This window comes from Pezoporus wallicus, unplaced genomic scaffold, assembly GCF_028554395.1.
Source record: "Pezoporus wallicus isolate ANWC-B61680 ecotype Strahan unplaced genomic scaffold, APGP_CSIRO_Pwel_v1 contig_6789, whole genome shotgun sequence".
NCBI lineage: Eukaryota > Metazoa > Chordata > Aves > Psittaciformes > Psittacidae > Pezoporus > Pezoporus wallicus.
This window is the reverse complement of record NW_026637361.1, coordinates 953,070-970,431: the sequence shown is the minus strand read 5'-3', so window position 1 is coordinate 970,431 and position 17,362 is coordinate 953,070. Positions and strand designations below refer to the sequence as shown.

Sequence of the window (17,362 nt, the reverse complement as noted above, 5' to 3'; positions counted from 1 at the left end):
ACTCCTAGCCTGAAAAGCTTCCTACAGAGCAACAACAGCTTCTACATGTGGGGAAAACAGCCTCGGTAAAAAAGTACCAACAAAACAATACAACTTTCATTTAAAACCAGCCTCAGTTTCAGAGAAAGAAAACATGTCCTACATTGCTAATTTATTTTATCCGGTAAAGAGTAATTTTAACCCCATGTGTGATTGGAAAGCATGGTACAATTTTCAGGAGCTTAAGATATCAGCGGGAATATCATTTTAGATATATTTCATGCATATAGATGTATTTTAAATCATGCCACCCCTGAGATCCAAGGCAGGAAATAACCTGGAAGCGGAAAACTCAAGAGCAGTGTGGGGAGGACAAACACAAGGCTTGCCCAAACCAGAAAGCACGTGGAGGTGTTTATGAAGGAGCAATGATCAAAGCCTCAGACCTCATGTTGTTCTACTGCCACCACTTTAAGGACCATTTGCTGCTTAGCAGCAGCAAGAAAAGAAAAAGAATGACTGCTCTTCACTGCAGCAGAGTCCCTGCAGCTCTCAGATAACAGCAGCACATTCACTGTTGAGAGAAGTTTTCTTTTGTCTTTTTTTTTTCTGCCTATGAGGTGTTACTCCTGTCCCCTGAGGACCAATTGGTGTTCCTACCTGTACAGAGACCACCAAATGGAACTACTACAAAAATAACTTAAGTTGCTCCAGAGCATGGCAAAGTGCCTCAGAAGAGAAGTCACCTAGAACACATTCTGCTCACACTTCCAAGCTCAGTCTCAACTTCTTCAGCTTCTTCTGTGGTCTCTTCCAAGACAATGCAATAGGATACATCCATCTTAAAATTATAAGACACTCATCACAGTGAGGATATTGACTCTTCCCAAAAAGTCACACTAAGTCCAATCCTAATGGAACTGACTTCAACATATAAAACACATCTTTGTGCAAAGCCATCTCCAAGATGCTCTTCCAAATAAGCCCTTTCGAAAACACACCCAAAGCAAACAGTGAACCATACTTTATTCTGAAGGAACCACCAGACAAAACCCAATTGGTTTGGCTGAGAATACTCTTGACATTCATACACTTCCATTTTAGATACCATCAAAATAGGCACCTGCAGTAACGCAGAATTTTCTTTTTTCATTTGATCTATTGTAATTTCTTTTACAGGGTTAGAACTTGAGGAATTTAAAACAAAAATAAAGCCTAAAGGTTACTAACAATATCTCCTCCACCTGATGCTCAGCGTGAGGCTGATTTTGTCATCACAGTGTGCAAATTCTGCCTGGGTGAACACGGACAACATAACCTCAAATTAATTTGAAATAGTCACCATGTCCATACCAGGGTGGATGCTACACTGCTGGCAGGGATAAATAAGGGGAAGTTATAACAGCAAATTGTCTAAGTAAGTCTTGTTTGGGCAGTGCAGCAGAGCTTACCAGCAGCAATGGCCACAGCAACAGCACAGGGCACTGCCTCAGTTTCTTCTGAGGCTTTGTGCAGCACAGAAAACACCAGTCCAAGGATGCTGTTCTTCTCAGAGCTCTGCTTCAGCTCTGCTGCTGGAGACGGCACACAGCTGCTCTTACCCAGGCTAGGGTGCTGTTCTGGGACCCTGCTCTTCATGCTATGCCATCATTTCTGCCCTGCAACACCTCCCACACTGCTCCCCCTGTCCTGTGCAGCTTCCTGCACATAACTCACATCAGCTCTTTGCATGTCCTTTTTCAAAAGTCACAGAAAACCAGTAGTGAGGAACAAAATGATCTGTTGAACGTACAAGATCCTTCTGATGGCTACAGATGCTTCTAGAAAAATAAAACCTCTGAGCTTGTTACTGTTGCTGTGGGTTTTCCTTCTCTATCTCATTGTTTTTCTTGTAGAGTTTAGAAATAAACGAGTGGACTTTAGAAGAAAGGAGGAAACTTTGCACACACACTTTCTACTCTTTTCTTTTCCTCCCCACTTTCTTAGATTTTTATTCCCCAACTCTTCTTCTTCTTCTCATTGAGAAAAAGGGCAGAACTCCCCTCCTTCCTCTTGATAACATTACCTGATACTAAATTTCTGAAAAAATCAGAAGTCTTAACTTTTTCTTCTCAAGTTTCTTCAACTGTTCTGAACCCTGCCAATGATATGACAATTAAATATTTCTAGGAGGAAAAAAAAAAAGATCTGTAAAAACTCTCTGCACATGTGGGGCTTGCTGCATATCAAGAGGGGTTCCTCCAAAGACTTCAGAGAGGTCTCACTGCCATACACATCAAACACCTTGTGCTGCCCTGCTGCCACCGTACATACACCTTAAGCATCTGAAGAGTCAAACTCCAGAAACACATCTGCTAATCTAGTGCTGATGGGGTTAATGAGATCAAAGCCAGATTCCACTTGGTGCTTAGCATAGAGACACTTCCTATATAGGGCCAGGGTGATTGTAGCCTTCCCTCAGATCACCATCACACTGAAATCAGCATCAAAATAACACAAATCAGCCCCTACTCTGATTATAATCAGTATTCCCACTTTCTGTCACCTTCCAACTCCATCAACCCCCACCCTTCCACATTAAAGTCAGTCAGTGTTTAATCTCAGGGTAATCTTCCTAATTCACATGTTTATTTTCAAACATTTTTCTATCTCCTCTCCCACCTTTCCCTCACCACTGTTAATCAGTAAGGGCTTCACCAGTCGATGCAGGCACTCACCTTTTCACCCAGCAGACAAAAGGATCCCAAAATTCCGATCCCAACACGCAAGTAGGGAAAGAACAGCTTTCCTACCATCTTCTTTTAAGTCTCTCCCGGCAAGTGCAGGAAAGGGCCTAACAAAGCTGTATGCAGCCAATTGTGTTATCAAGGGACTTGGCACTACCAGCTGATACTTGATTACTATTCATCCCTCAGGAAAATAAAACACCCTTTTGTAGTAAAAGTGTAACCGGTTACTATGATGCATTGCATATTAACAAAAGCACTTTTTTACTAAAATTACAGATGATGAAAGCCTGGAAACGGAATCAGACCAAGGTAACCCGTTGTTTCTACATGTTTAACCAAGACATGTAGACAGTTTAACCAAGATTTTTACAATACTAAGAAGAAAGTGGTGGTGAGTTATGTCACACATTTGTACATAAAATGGTAATGAGTTCTGTAAAACTAATAGTAAGGATAACATCTTCTGTGGTAGTGACCTTCCTGGTGTCGCATCCTTTGTACGCGACGGCCAGCACTGTAGTAACCTCAGTTTTCACAGGGTCTGTCTAACATTTTTGTGCCTTTTTTGAAATCCACACAGAAGTTTTCAATATACTTTCCTATTTCCTTTATTTTAAAATTATTTTTTAACCATGAGTACTTATTAACCATGAGTGCTTATTAAAGAACTTAGCTATCTGAAAGGCATATTTTACACTAGGTAGAAGGGTAAAATTTGCTGGTTTGGTGGAATAATCTCTACTTAGGTGGTGAGGAACCATTCCAGAGTATTAAAGGATTTGTTTGTTTGCTAATCTACTTAAGCACCCATAGGCCTTAACATCCACAGCTTGTGTGCTTTAGGGATCTTTCATGTCGGTGGCCACTCACAATGCAGTAGCTCTGCATAAAAACTGCAGATTTAGGCTCATGGCAGTGCAGCAAGTTGACTAGTGGGACACTCACCTGAAAAGAGCTATGTGGCCTTGGTCCACTCACCTGCCAAATCCTGCTCTACGTTCCTCATAAGCAATGCCTGCCTGTATGCAGCACAGGCAAGTCACTCTGCTACTTGCATCTTGCACTTCTGCATCAAAACCAATCAACTCTCTGTTAAGACAGCAATCCACAGACCATGGAAACACCTCACATAATGCAAATAAGGCTATACGAACACATTTCACATCCTCAGTTTGGTAAAAACTTGCTGACAGAAAATGGAGGTAGCTTTAAACGGCATTAAGCAAAGCTGGCTTGATGTAAGCAGCTACCCCTGTGTGAAATTTGAAGCTCTTGCCAGCAGTGTGGAGGGAAGACATGACCTCATTATTCCACAGCCCAGATAATCCGTTCCTGGATAAAGTGAGAGCTGACAAGTATTTCACCTTGAAGGTTATCAAAGCCCTTTCCACACTCCGCTGATGTGGAGCCATTTACTTTACCAAACAGGGATGTGAAAACTCCTGTCTGTTACTAAAAAGATAAAAAAAATCAGAGGTGTGTGTGGTTAAGAGCACACTGCCATGCCACACAGACACAGGTATTGAGAGGAAGAGAACAACAGCATTTCCAGAACCATTTATGCAAACAGGATATATTTGCACAAGTTGATAAAATATTTTTCTCAGTATTTTGAGAGTTACTGTTCTCAATTCCTTCCACCTATTTTAAGGCACTTTCTGTAGATAATTGCCATGGGGCCTCTCTTGACATCAGTTATCCCTTTTGGACCTCCAAAAAGGTAGTTCAGCTCTTAGCTGTGATAAATCACTGTCTGGACTGTCTTTAAGCATTTCTTCAATGAGTACTGAGGAAAGCGAGAGCGACTCCGCTCCCTTAATCTTTTAGATGAATCCAAGCTTTATTGCCGTGGGTCTTGCATAGGCACAGGCAGTCAACACACTAGCCTCAAATTTTGTGGGAAGGATCTGAAATCTATTTGAGCAATGACTCTACACTAATTCAAAGGGAAAGAATGTCATCTGGTTGCCATTGCCTTTTCTTGCCATCCCTGGGCTCTTGCTGGAGGCCTGCCACGCAAACACCAGGGTTTGGTCCTTGGCGGACTAGTCAACAGAGAAAACACAGATTTATCAGGACTCTGGAGCCCTTGGATTTAAGTCTGCAGGGAAGAATGACACCATTTAAAATATTTAACACAGAACATATAAAGCCCTGGAGGAAATGCATGGCTGAGTTTCCTGCAGAAAAGATTAATAAATGAATAGGTAGCAGTTGCAAAAAAAAGCAGACACAAGCCCCAAGATTAGGAATAGGTTTCAGTTGAAATATTTGTCTTACAGATGTTAACCTGCCATTCAAAACGTGCACAACTACAACTGTGATTCTACTCCCTAGTAAAAGCTCTTTATTAAATTGCACACATTAGATTACCTACAGTATTTTCTTTCGTGTCAGGAAAAAAAATGTGTCAGCAAAAGCAGAAGAATTTGGGGTTCATAGTAGGTAAAAATTACAGCAATTCACTACAACCATAACAAGAACATTAAATACAAATACAAAAGGGTCACAATGTAAAACCAATCTTCCAAATGCAACTCTTTTATAGGTTAGCTCCATATTGATCAGGACCTCAAGACACAGTTTGGAGCAGCTACAAAAAGCTTTACATAGGCCACCTGGCTCCTGAGTTCAGTGGCCATCAGTTTATGCTGGAGTAGCCAAAATGCAAAGATTATTCACTGTCCTTCATCCCACCTGTCCTTATGTGCTGGCTTTGTCAGTGGTGGCCAAAGAGTGGGCCTCCCCATCATATGTGTCATGAGCAGGTCAAGGCGCAGGTCAGTTTGTCCCAGCTCCCACTGCAAGCCACTTCCTGCACCCTGACTGCATTAGCACATGGGTAATCCCAAACCACAGGAGTGTGAAGGAAGCACATTCAGTTTTGTCCCAGCTTTGCGATCACAGGTAGCAGGGAGAATTCTTCATGCCTGCTTTTTACTAATTCTTTCACGGGCTTTTGGCAAGGTTTTGACAGTAGGTGTCTGCCTGACTCTTCATCTTCCAAGTACAATTGCTTCTAAGTTTTCTCCTACTTATCACTACATATTGAGCTACCCCAACCACTGGACATTTGCTTTTCTAGTTTTGGTAATACTGTTTCGCCCACCCAATTGACCGGTTTCTCTGGGAGAGCCAGAAACATCCAAAAGCCTTAAGGATCTGCCTCCTCCACAGCACTGATACTTGCCTGTTGCAATAAGGAGAGTTCTCCCGCCCATGAACTTGTGTCCATCACTTAACTTCAGCTTAATGGGCAGTACACACTATAAAACACCAGGCTTTAGAGTTTGGCTTTCTCTCTACTCCTCTCCACACCTCATCAGCACAGAGTCTGAAGCCTTCACAGGGAAAAGCCATCTATAGCCAGCCTTCCTGCAGCAAGAATCGCCTGATGTTCAGTTATAGGAGCATTATGTTTGGCACGTGCCCAGTTTCTGAAGGAGAAGAACCACAGTTTGACATTTAAAATGAGTAAAGAAACTGAAAGGAAAGAGCCAGCATACACAAGCCAGAAAAATAAACTTTCAGGGTACAATATTTGAAAGGGCTGACAAATCTAAATCCAGTGATTTTGAATATCCATCTTTGAAAATTATCTTGTCCCTGATGTTCACCCTTGCACCTGAACTCAGTAAACCTATGTTCTGTTCTCATTTAGCGACTGCAGAAAAATTATCCACAATAAACTTCATTCTTTTTCCAGGATTAAGAATTGTATATCGCACCTGCAGTGAAAATCTGGTTTATACATTAGGGAGAACACAGGACTGAACTTTTTCTCAAGTTAAGTGAAGACATTTTTTCATTTTGATCATAAATATTCTCCTGGTCATTTTTGGCAAACCTGTCAAAAGACATTTTATGCCAATTTCAAAGACGCTGTTATTGGAGGAAAAAGTTAGACTTTGTATTTAAACAAAATGTGCCTGAAACGTTGAAAAGCTGATTTAATGTTAACAATTCTGCAACTCAAGCAGTATTGGGGCCAAAAACTGGCTCCAAAAGATAATGGCAGGCAGGAAAAAGACTGTATTTCTAAAGAACGTAAAGAAATAAGTCTAGGAACCACTTCAGCAGTTAAAGAGAGGATGGAAGAGATTCTTCTCAGATTCATTCTCTTCTATTCACAGGGGCTCTATCATTTTATTAAAAGTAAATCTCAGGGAAACATCCAACAACAGTAAACGTGATTAACCCAGCAGAAGAAAGAATGCCTCTATCTTTGATTTACTCTGAAGCATGGAGGTGTTCAGGCTTATATGTCCTCACACTGCAAGCAATTTGATTTAGTGCCAAGGCACAATGTGTTCAGTAAAACACCCTGTGAAAAGTTCAGCTCTGAATTAAAAAACACTCATTTAAATGACAGGTTAATGGAAGATACTTCAGAAGTGCTCTGTCCTACAGTGCCTTCATCAGTAAGTTCCAATGAGAGGGTGAGGGTGCAAAAGTGTTCACCAGGCTGGATTCTGAAAGGACTAGGTTGCTGATATGCTTTGGCCAAAACTGAATTTTTGGTTACTTTCCAGATTTTTGTGAAGTTTCAAGGTGGTAGTTCATGATAATGGTGATCTGTCATTAGGAAAGAGAAGGGGAATCGCCACACCTTCCTTTAAATCTCAATTTATCTGTGGCTTGGGATGGAGCAAGATTTTGAGTGGAATCAGTCTTTGGGAGCAACAGAAACCTTCTAGGGACTTCAGATTTTAACAGTATCTTGCTTTTTTAAAAACCAAGTCCTACAAACCCAACGTAAAAAAAGGCAGCTTCCTACATTTAAAATCCCTTCAGGCATGTAGGTATGTATCAAGAGATTTGGTACCACGTGGATACATGTGGTACTGTGCAGATGAGAGGACAAATGTTTGCAGGGATAGGTTCTCTCCTAAAGCATGAACAGCAGTCATGGACCAGCATTCTCTCCTAATGTCCTAAAATTCAATGTGCAAATTCTCACTAGTGGCAACAGAAGCCCACGTACAGAAAGGGCAGCCAGCTCCTACCTGCCTCTCTCCGTTCAGATTCTTGCGTTGGTGGACATTCCCAAGGGATCTGACTGAACACTTCCCAAGAAATGGCGATTTAGTTTTGCTACGGATCTGGAGCATCAATAGTGTTATTTTTAGGATATAAAATTATAAACAGAATTCATTATTGGCAGTAAAAACTAGTTTTTCTTTCCTTCCTTCAGGAACACACACTGGAGGAAAGTACCAGGGGATAACAGTGTGGCATTTAATTTTTGGAATTATCAAAAATGCAATGGTTATAATAAACAGTTCACAACCTGAGTTTCAAGATGTAGTATATAAAAGTTAGAAAAAGATGATAAAGTAGTTTCAAATACAGTCTTGATCCCCAAGGCAACTTTTCCAATTTATAATTTTCTTAATTCCCTCTGTCTGTTGTACTATTAAAAGGTCAAACAATGAAAAAAGAAAAAAAACTGCCCATACATCACATGAACTAAGTGAACGACATGCTTTTTCTCATGCTCTAACCCTTTTCAGAGATAGTAAAATTAAATGCTAATTATAACAACAAGAGTTTAAAATAAAATAGAAAAGTTGCTATATAAAAATAGTATATTTCTGTTTAAAAGCTGCAAATTATGTACAGAGTGGAACTAAAAGAGAAAAACCATAATCAAGGCCAAGAGATTACTTTTAAAATTTCATATTGATAACTTAAGTAAATATAGTAGAAGTCTCTCTTAGATATACACAAATTTCTCATAAATTTATGGAAATTTCTAAATAATTACTACTCTTCTGAATATATATCTAATGGCTGCAAGAAAGAAAAGTCTTCAGAACCATCGATAAACAAATCCAAAAAATAACTTTACACAGAGCCTAAAAATATATTTGTTTACTTCAACAAATGAAAGCTGGATTTGGCTAAAATTTTGACCTGGAAAGCCTTCTATTTACCTGCAAAACACCAGGAAAACACAGAATTCCCCACTGAAATTGAGGGGGTTTATTTTTTTTTCTTTCCCATTTTGATTCAAGTTTGTATTGTTTTTGCTTTATCTTTCCCTCTATTTTTCATGTATGGAATAGAAAAGCTCAGTCTTTCTACTGTGGGGGAAAAAAGCTGAAAATGAGTTTACTTATCTTCATTTCATATTGAGTGCAAAGTAGAGAACCTATAAAGACCCATAGTCATTTCAATATAACAAAGAAATAAGCCCAAAAGATTTTACCTGTCCCTGAACTATTTTGTGGTCATTTATAACAGTTTTTGCAAGGAGGTTTTCTTATTCATTAATTAGTATTCATTCAAGTGGCCAGCTTTAAATTACCAATCAACATTCCTATTTATTTTGATGGAAACAAACAAATAACAATAGAAATCTTTTGCTGAGGCCTGGCAGTGGTTTTCGGTTAGCCAAGGGATGTACAGTTTTAAAGATGCCTAATTCCCAGTACGTGTAAAGAGGAGTTGTTTAAAACCAAAAACAAATGTTTCATTGTCATCAGTCATGATACCTTAGCTTTACCTCGGAAAACTCTATGTTCATCAAGCCTGTTTGGCAGCTTTTCTGGAGATCATAAATCAAAAGGTTCAGAATAATTGTCAGCATTTTTTGTAGTGAGGCCACTCCTCAGGTCTGTGCCTCACTGAGACAGTCCCTGGGATCAGACTACGGCTGAGGCAGGAACAAATGAAGGCAGTAATGACACTTGCTGCTACTCTCTTTAGGGCCAAGAATCCACCAAAAATTCAGAATTTGATAATTACTTTTTGATTTACAGATACACACTCCAATAAATTGACTTAAACTAACAATCTTATCACCTCCAAAATGCAGATTATACCACTGGAACTGTAAAAATATGAAGTTTTACATGATACCAGTTATGCTCCAAACTTCCACATAGGCATTTATTATGACAATTCTGCACTTGAGTTAATTTCAGACACTCTACTCACAATACAAAATTCTTTGGCTTTTGACAGCTTTACAAAGGAAATACACTATTCACACTGTGAATAGGTGTATGTATTAATTTGCCTTTCAAAGCGCGTGCAGTCCACTTTGCTGCTGATAATCTGCATAAAACTGGATTAACGAATCAGGAATTCTCGGGGTCACAATAGTCAGTGCGTACCGAAAGTGCTGTCCCATGATAGATTTGGCATGTATGTCTTCCTGAAGAGCTAGAAGGGCTGCTTCTCTGCAGACTGCTGTTATCTGCAAAGAAACAATAAAGAAAACCCCCACAAAAAATTACTATTATAAAATACATTACTTGAAAGGAAGAAAGCAAACACAAGACACCAACATACTCTAAATGCCAGACGCTCACATGGTCAGATTTTCTCCAACTATTTTTAATAAATGAGGTTGTGGGTGATTAGGACATCCAAGAAACAGGATATAGCTCAAAATTGAAACCACAATAACATTACATTTCATATTACAGGATGTTGCAAATTAACTTAATAATCATATTACCTTGTGTTAAACTCCACACGACACCTGATAAATTAAAGCCCCAACAACAAGAGATACATTTTTCTGTCCCTAAAGCACAGGAGCAGATATTCCCAGGTTCTGTGGGCACTTTTCTTTCTCAACTTTACACTGGGAAAGAAGTAAAAACAATTAATTCCAAAAGGCAGGCTAGAAGGAGAGAGCAGTGGAAGGGGAGGAGGGTTAAGGTCTCATAACCTGCAATGTGTTTTTAAGCTCTCTGGACTTTAGACAGCGGAAACAGACTGATTCCAGTGTCATTCTAAAGACACATTACTGTGGTGAAAAGAGCTTGCAGAATGAAAAGAGATATTGTGATTTCCAGTGCAACAGGGAAAACAGTGATTGATATTGACTGCTCCCTTATATCTGTAAGTGAAAGAGCCAGCTGAAACACATTTGTCCAGCTATTCAGCATATTTTCTCTGTTTGTTCACTTACTGAAAGGAGTTCCCCTGCTTATGCTGTGCTAATGGTTGCCAAAGCTGTTTAGTAGCTTTTCAGAGGATTTAGCAGCATGTTTAGGAAGCTTTCAAGAGAAAACATGCATGGATTTAGATGGCTTTGTCAAGTTACAACAATATTACTGTTAGTTCTGTGCTGCTCTAATGAGCAGTGAAGCTAAACACTGCTCTTATGCATTTTAATGCTTTTCAGGACTTAGAGACAAATGTGGAAGTTAAATGTGGAAGCATAGCTGAGATTTAGTGCACCAACTTCTTGCAGAGGTAAGTAATACATCATCTGGAAAGTTAACGGAGGGATACTGGTCTTCCTGTTCAGGTTTTTCTCCAAGTAGACAGTGTGACTATTTCCCTATCTCAACACAAAAATAAATCTACTTAAAGAAAAAGAAAAAAACCCAAACTGGATCAAACCTCCCTTCCCCCATCCATGTCTAACACCAAACCTAGAAATCTTTCAAAAAGGAGAAGACTTGATGGAAAAGCATCTTGGACTCTAAACTTGTGTTGGTCTTTGAAGGAGGGGTCCATTTCCCCTTGATAAATAGTGCAATAAGGCAAGTTTTACATAAACGAAGAGGAAGAGACCTGCTGGGGGTTTCTACAGGCATCATTATAAAACCCAGCATGTACTACAGCAAGTTTTGACTGCTGTATTCTGCTCACAGAGTCCATCATCGATCTATAACATCAGAATTATGAAGGAGGGTATCACTACAGCACAAGACGTTCACTTTTTTGGAGCTGATAGGTTTTATTGAAGGAGAAGCTGAAGACTCAAGTTGCCAGATCCAAGAAAGAAGGAACAGCACTGCCAGTCTCATTTATTCCTGTTCCATTTGAACACTGATACTCTTAGGAGGAATATCAGCCCATATGCTGATACCTCTGATGATGCTTTTTCTCTATGCTTTCCCAAGAGTATCAGTAACGATGATGATAATGAACCTCCAAAGGGTTTTTTGGTTTTAATTTTAATCTTAAAGACTGAACTAAGTTCTGCTATTACTGAAAACTACTAGACATGAGGAAGCCCAAGAAAACTGATAATTATTTTTTATTTTACTTCCCAGGAACATTTCAGCTGCTTTTAAGGAAAGGAGAATTTTAAGGCATGAACTATCATTCTCCCTTTTCCTGGCTGCACTCAGAATTCTTGTGGACTAAATATTTTATGTATTATTGAGTAATAAACAGCAGGCATTCTGGCACAGTGTTTAGAATTTGGGCCCTTGTGTCTGGTCACAGAAGTCACATGGCATTGTTTCCATTCCTTGGCTAACCCAGAGTATCAGGTTTCTGAGGTAAGAGATTCAACAAGGCAAGTGTGATTATTTTTCTTCATTCAAGTATGCAAACTCAAAAAGAAAAAGTCCTCACCAGCATTCTCACTAGCTAATAAAGCTAAATCACTTGTGGAAAGCAAACACAAGGAGTAATACAGCCACAGTGAAATGAGAGCAAATTCATCTGGTGAAATCTACTGTGTTATTGGCCTAAGGTCTCCTAGTTTTTCATAGATTTGTCACAGTCACATTAGGGCATTTCTTACCACACTAAGCAATGGAAGGGTTTTTAAATGTCATTTCTGCCAAAATTTAAAACAAACATAGATTGGGTCAAGTGAGGTAAAGAGGGAACACAGCAAAAAGGGCCAAATTGACAGCAGAGGAAGGAAGAAAACCCATGGCTTTGCAGCAAGGTACATATCCATCCCAGGCTTAGTGACACTCCAAAACCAGAAGCTGCATCTAGATCATCAGTTTTAAAAACTTGCACCAGACCTATCCTCAGTGAATTTGTCCAATTACTTTCTTAAATCACTTCTCCTTTTGGCCTACACAACATTATCCTGTAATGTTCATAGTCAAACCATGCATTCTATAAAAAAGCATTTTGGCTTGTCTTAAACCTGGTAATTTCAGCCAGTGCCTCCTAGTTCCGGTGTTACAAGAACAGTGATTCATCTGTTGCTTCCCATTCACCTTCTCTGTACTGTCAATGATTTTACAGTCTTATCTCATCCCCTCTCAGTCAAGTCTTTACAGAGTCCTCAGTGATTCAGTTCCAGCTCCTGCAGAACTTGGCCATCCTTCAGCCTGTCTGCCATGTCGCCTTCACTAACTAGTTCTTCTCTGTTCTTGTGCTGTTGAGCCGCTGAAGCCACACGGCACAGAGGGAGCCATACCATGGCAAAGCAGTGTTCCTGGGTTCCCTTTCTATTACTGTATCTGCCATCATATTAGTGCCAAGATGATTTTTCTCAGATTATCCACACTGCATCCAGTATCTTTTCCTGAGTGACAATATCTAATTTAGGTTGCATGCCTGTGAATTTGAAACCTGGGTGATTTTTCTCCATTGCATTTATCAGGATGAATAGCCTCTGCCTGCCTCTATAAATGAATGCTGTGAACCAACATTACATATCTGCCAGTTTTAAGACAATGCTTAATGATGTTCAAATACAAATCCAAGGGATCACCATTTTTACCTTTTCAATATTAAAAAAGACAAAAAAGTGAAGTCTTTTGCATCTCTGTGTGCTGTGAGGAACACAAATAATGTCCTAGTCCTCTTCCAAAGGCAAAATTGCACCTTGATGTATTGAAGGACAAAATAGATATTCTTGACTGCATCTGAATACAGGGTGGCTTTTAGCATTGACTGTTAAAGCAGTAATGAAGACATTAAGTGATTGACAGAAAGAAGAGTGATTAAACAGGCCAGGCACCAGGTAATTAAGCAATAACTACTGAGCTCTGAGGTGTTATTGCAGAGATGAACAGCCAGCCAGGTGTGGTTGAATACTACCGAATCCAGGAGCACCGGAATACACCCTAGTTTGATTCTTAATTTAAATTCTAAATCAAAGTTTAACAAACACAGTTGTCATTTTCAATGTAATGAGAGCAAATTACTGGTCTTACATTAGTCTGCTGTCTGCAGACCTCTTCTAGTGTGGAAGTAATTTTGAATTCATGTGTTAAAACCATATTTTTATAAAGGACTGAGTTATCATCTCAATGAGTGCTTTAAGATCAGAAAATAAGCAACTAATTTAGAATCCCACTTTAGAGTCAAAAAGGCAACTGTATTGAGTTATCCTGGGAGGAAAGGAGAGCAAAAATTTGCTATCTTAACCACCTGTATACACACTGACCAGTAATAAGCAAAGCCACACACAAGCTCACAGCTAAGGTGCAAATAACTGAATCCCAAAGGAAACTGATTTGCACCTAGTCATACTTCCCCCTCACACTTACTCCCAGCAACAATAAAATGCCCAGTTACTGTTCCCTGAATAAACAGTATTCAACATAACCCATCTTTCTCTCGAAACCATTGGTTACACTGGGTGATTCAGTTTGGCTGACTCTCCCCCACTCTGGCATTAAGCACCGACTCTTTCCAGTGGACTGAAAGTCCTTTTCACTTACTTTGTATTTAAAGTGTTCTAAACAGCTTTAAAGAATTTTTTTTTTCCCCTCAAAAAAAGGAGGAAAAAAGAAATGAGCTTCTGTGTTAAAGCCTTAGGTATTTTCAAGAAAGTGGTTTTGTAAGTGCAGAGTCTGTTGGGAACACCTGTGAATGTCGGGTTTAATTGGGCTGCAGCTGGTGTCGATTGTGTGCACCCTAACTGGCAGCCACTGGCTGGCTGTACATTGTGTTTCATTTTCCTTTTTCCTTCCTTTTTAACTTGCTCCTCCACCCCCCCCAGTTCAAGTTGTAAGGGATTGTGTGTAAGAGGGATTAGGAGCCTGGAAACAGAATAGTACCCTGCGGTTTGTGAACAGTGCAAATTGTGGCGCTTCCTGGAGGAAAACTACCTGCACGACTGTGTGCCCATGTGGCGTGCGCCTGCTAGGCAGTGTCAAAGGGACACTGTCTATAGGCTGGGGAGCTTACTTTCCCGCTCTGTTAAGGAGAGATAAAAAGTTCATACATGGCATTTAAAAAAGACATAACTCCTGGGTCAGGACATCTGTTTTTCACTCAAGCAAATGCCTACTCACGACAGGCATCTTATCTTACTCCTGCATCAGAGGCTGCTCTATTGAGAGCAACAGCCTTATCCACATAAAACCAGGGAAGTTGGAAAGCTCTCAGGACCCTGGGCCACCACCTGATTGAGGAAAGATGTGGGCATAGATGTCTTTCCAAAGTGAGAAGACAAATCAGAAGATGCACTGTAGTCAGAGAGGCCAAAGGGAGTGGGAAGTAAAGGTTGCTGATGGTATTCTAAAATCTACATAAATATCTCTGTTCCATACAACTCCAGCAGCACGCAGCTTACCACAAGGGACTTGTGTGAAGCTCAATGCAGTGCTGGGCAGAGGTAGTAAATACCTTTAGGGTTTTCCCACCCCCAGCAGGTCATTCCTGCTCAAATGGGGATGCCATAGCCCCTCTTTCCCCCTTCTCCTTTGTGCAGGCACCACCTGCTGCCGGCTGCAGGCTCCCACCCACCTCTTGGGCTGGCTCCGGTGCTAAGCTGACCCTTTCATTAACTGAGTCAATGCACCAGACCATCAGAAAACTAATCCAGACAAAAAAGGCCTTAGCCTGCTGCTGGGGTATTGAGATGGGATTCACCAAGTCCCAGTCGGTATGGAAGGGGTGGAGAGCACAGAAGTGGGACACCTCTGCCTCCAGCAGCAGAGAGCTGCTGAATCGCCTCATGAAATGCTGTGCTCACTTACCCTGTTTTAGCATCCTGCTGCATACGGCTGGCAGTATGAACAAGCTCAGGTACCACAGCACGATGCTGGCTGGGCGAGGAAGACATATCCTAGGTAACACTTTGGACAACATCCTACTATTAAAGATTAAAATACTGTTTTAAGATGTCACAAATACAATTTTTCCTTTAAACCAGACTAAACTGAGAGGCTCTTTAAAAATGAGACATGGGATTTTTGATGTATTTCAAAAAGGCTTAAATTTAGTACTTCTTTTGTGGTTCAACATTCCTGTTTCATGTATAAAACAGATAAGACATGAAAATATAAGATTACATGCCTTTATTTCCTTCTCTGAGAAGAGAAATTCTTACAGACCACTACAAAACTTGTTCTGTTTGGGAGAAAAAGCTTTCAATACTACGAAATAATTGATGACCCTGTGACAAATTTTGATCTAATCTTTGACAGAAAAAGAACAGCCCTGTATGCGTATCTCATCATTCTGCTTCGTTCTATAATCTGTAAATTTAAATTAGATGGATTATATGCTTGGGCATTTTGGAAAAGGAAAATAATCTATACTAACCAGAAAATGGTAAAGTGTATCGGCATAATGCTTTTCATACAGTATCCACTGATTCCTCAGATTCATGTATTATATACGTACTATGGGAGCTTTGGAGTGAATTTACTCGGTATGATTGTTGCTCTATAAAACTTTCCTACCTAAAGCGTGCAAGGCACTCACACAGGCCACACAAATGCCTCAGTGAGACAAAGGTTTCTTTGATCTCCAAGCAACTGTGTTTTACAATGTTATTAGTTTTCCACAAGTTAAAGTGCACACATCTATATAGTTCTGTATTCATGAACATTGACTTGGAACAGATGAGTTCCTATTAGTATTGCAGCCATCCTCTGTGATAATATCCTATAATTAAATATTGTTTTTTACAAAAAGATAGACTTCATTGTTTATTAAAGAGACATTCAATATGAGTAGACATTGGATCTACTTTAAAAACAGGTCTGTAGTGATGAAGCAGCACTTTGCAATTCTTAATTAAAAAGGATGGGGATTATTTGTATCTCATGTCTCTGATCCAACAGGCTGAGCAAACAATCCCTGCTATTCCTGATTTCTTTTATGAAACTTGTTACAGAAATGTAATTGAAAAAAAACAGCTCCTTCAGTGATGTCTGTAAGTGACCTCAGTTGAGAAGTGAGAAAACTGGCCCAAGGCTTCACTATCTCATCTATAGTTTGCTTATTTGTGTAATTTTGAAGACTGATGTGCATGTGACCATGAATGTGGGTGTCCGCAGTTTACCTGAAGTGCTGCCCAGGAACATAAAGTGGTTGTGCCACTTGAATATATCTGGTCTGACCAGGATGATGGCTTCCACTCACCTCCTTCCACAGTGGCCACAGCAAAGACCAAATCCTCCTCTGCCCACTCTTCCCTGTCTCAGCTGGGAGAGCCAGGCTTCAGGTTAACCTAGTCTACCTGTTGCAGTCACCCAGCGTCAAGACAGCTTGGTGTGTCAGCCAGGGACTGAGCCAGGCAATTAGCCAGTAGCTCTTGTGGGACAACAGCATCATGGCAACAGTTTATGAGACAGCGGTGGCCACAAAATGCTGCTTTTAACTGCTCTTAGAGTACCAAAACCTGAGCACGACTTGCGCCTGGGCAGCAGACAGTATCACATGTGTCAGTAGCTCTTATTATTCCATAAAGCTTAAACACGCTCAGAGAAGAGAAAGATGAGGTATACAGCCAAAATTAAGCATATGTATCATAACTACAGTACATGATGACAGCTAGAAAGAATAAACCAGAGCCGTAAGTGGTACATGCTAAGTGTCATCACACATACCTCTGCTCATCCCGACATGTTCTAACAGAGGGAAGCTTTGACTCCAACTGCAGGCTTTCCTTTTTCTTCTCTCCACTCTCTTAAAAAAATATTACTAGATGTGGTATCCTTCCAACCGATATATAAAACATGTACATTCCG

General features: G+C 40.1%; 1 protein-coding gene across 4 annotated transcripts in view; it reads right to left on the bottom strand.

The window, feature by feature from the left end:
• The window catches only part of AFG2A (AFG2 AAA ATPase homolog A), a 227,132-nt gene that overhangs the window by 17,048 nt on the left and 192,722 nt on the right, over nucleotides 1-17,362 (bottom strand). For 2 of the 4 annotated variants that reach the window (XM_057405164.1, XM_057405165.1), the window contains one exon: nucleotides 5,028-9,912. The exons of 1 other annotated variant lie outside the window; for it this stretch is intronic. In XM_057405164.1, coding sequence (XP_057261147.1) covers nucleotides 9,736-9,912 — 177 coding nt within the window. In that variant the 3' untranslated portion in view covers nucleotides 5,028-9,735. Of the gene's footprint in view, nucleotides 1-5,027; nucleotides 9,913-17,362 lie in introns of those variants that run through there. One more of the 4 variants, XM_057405166.1, reaches the window with a different exon arrangement.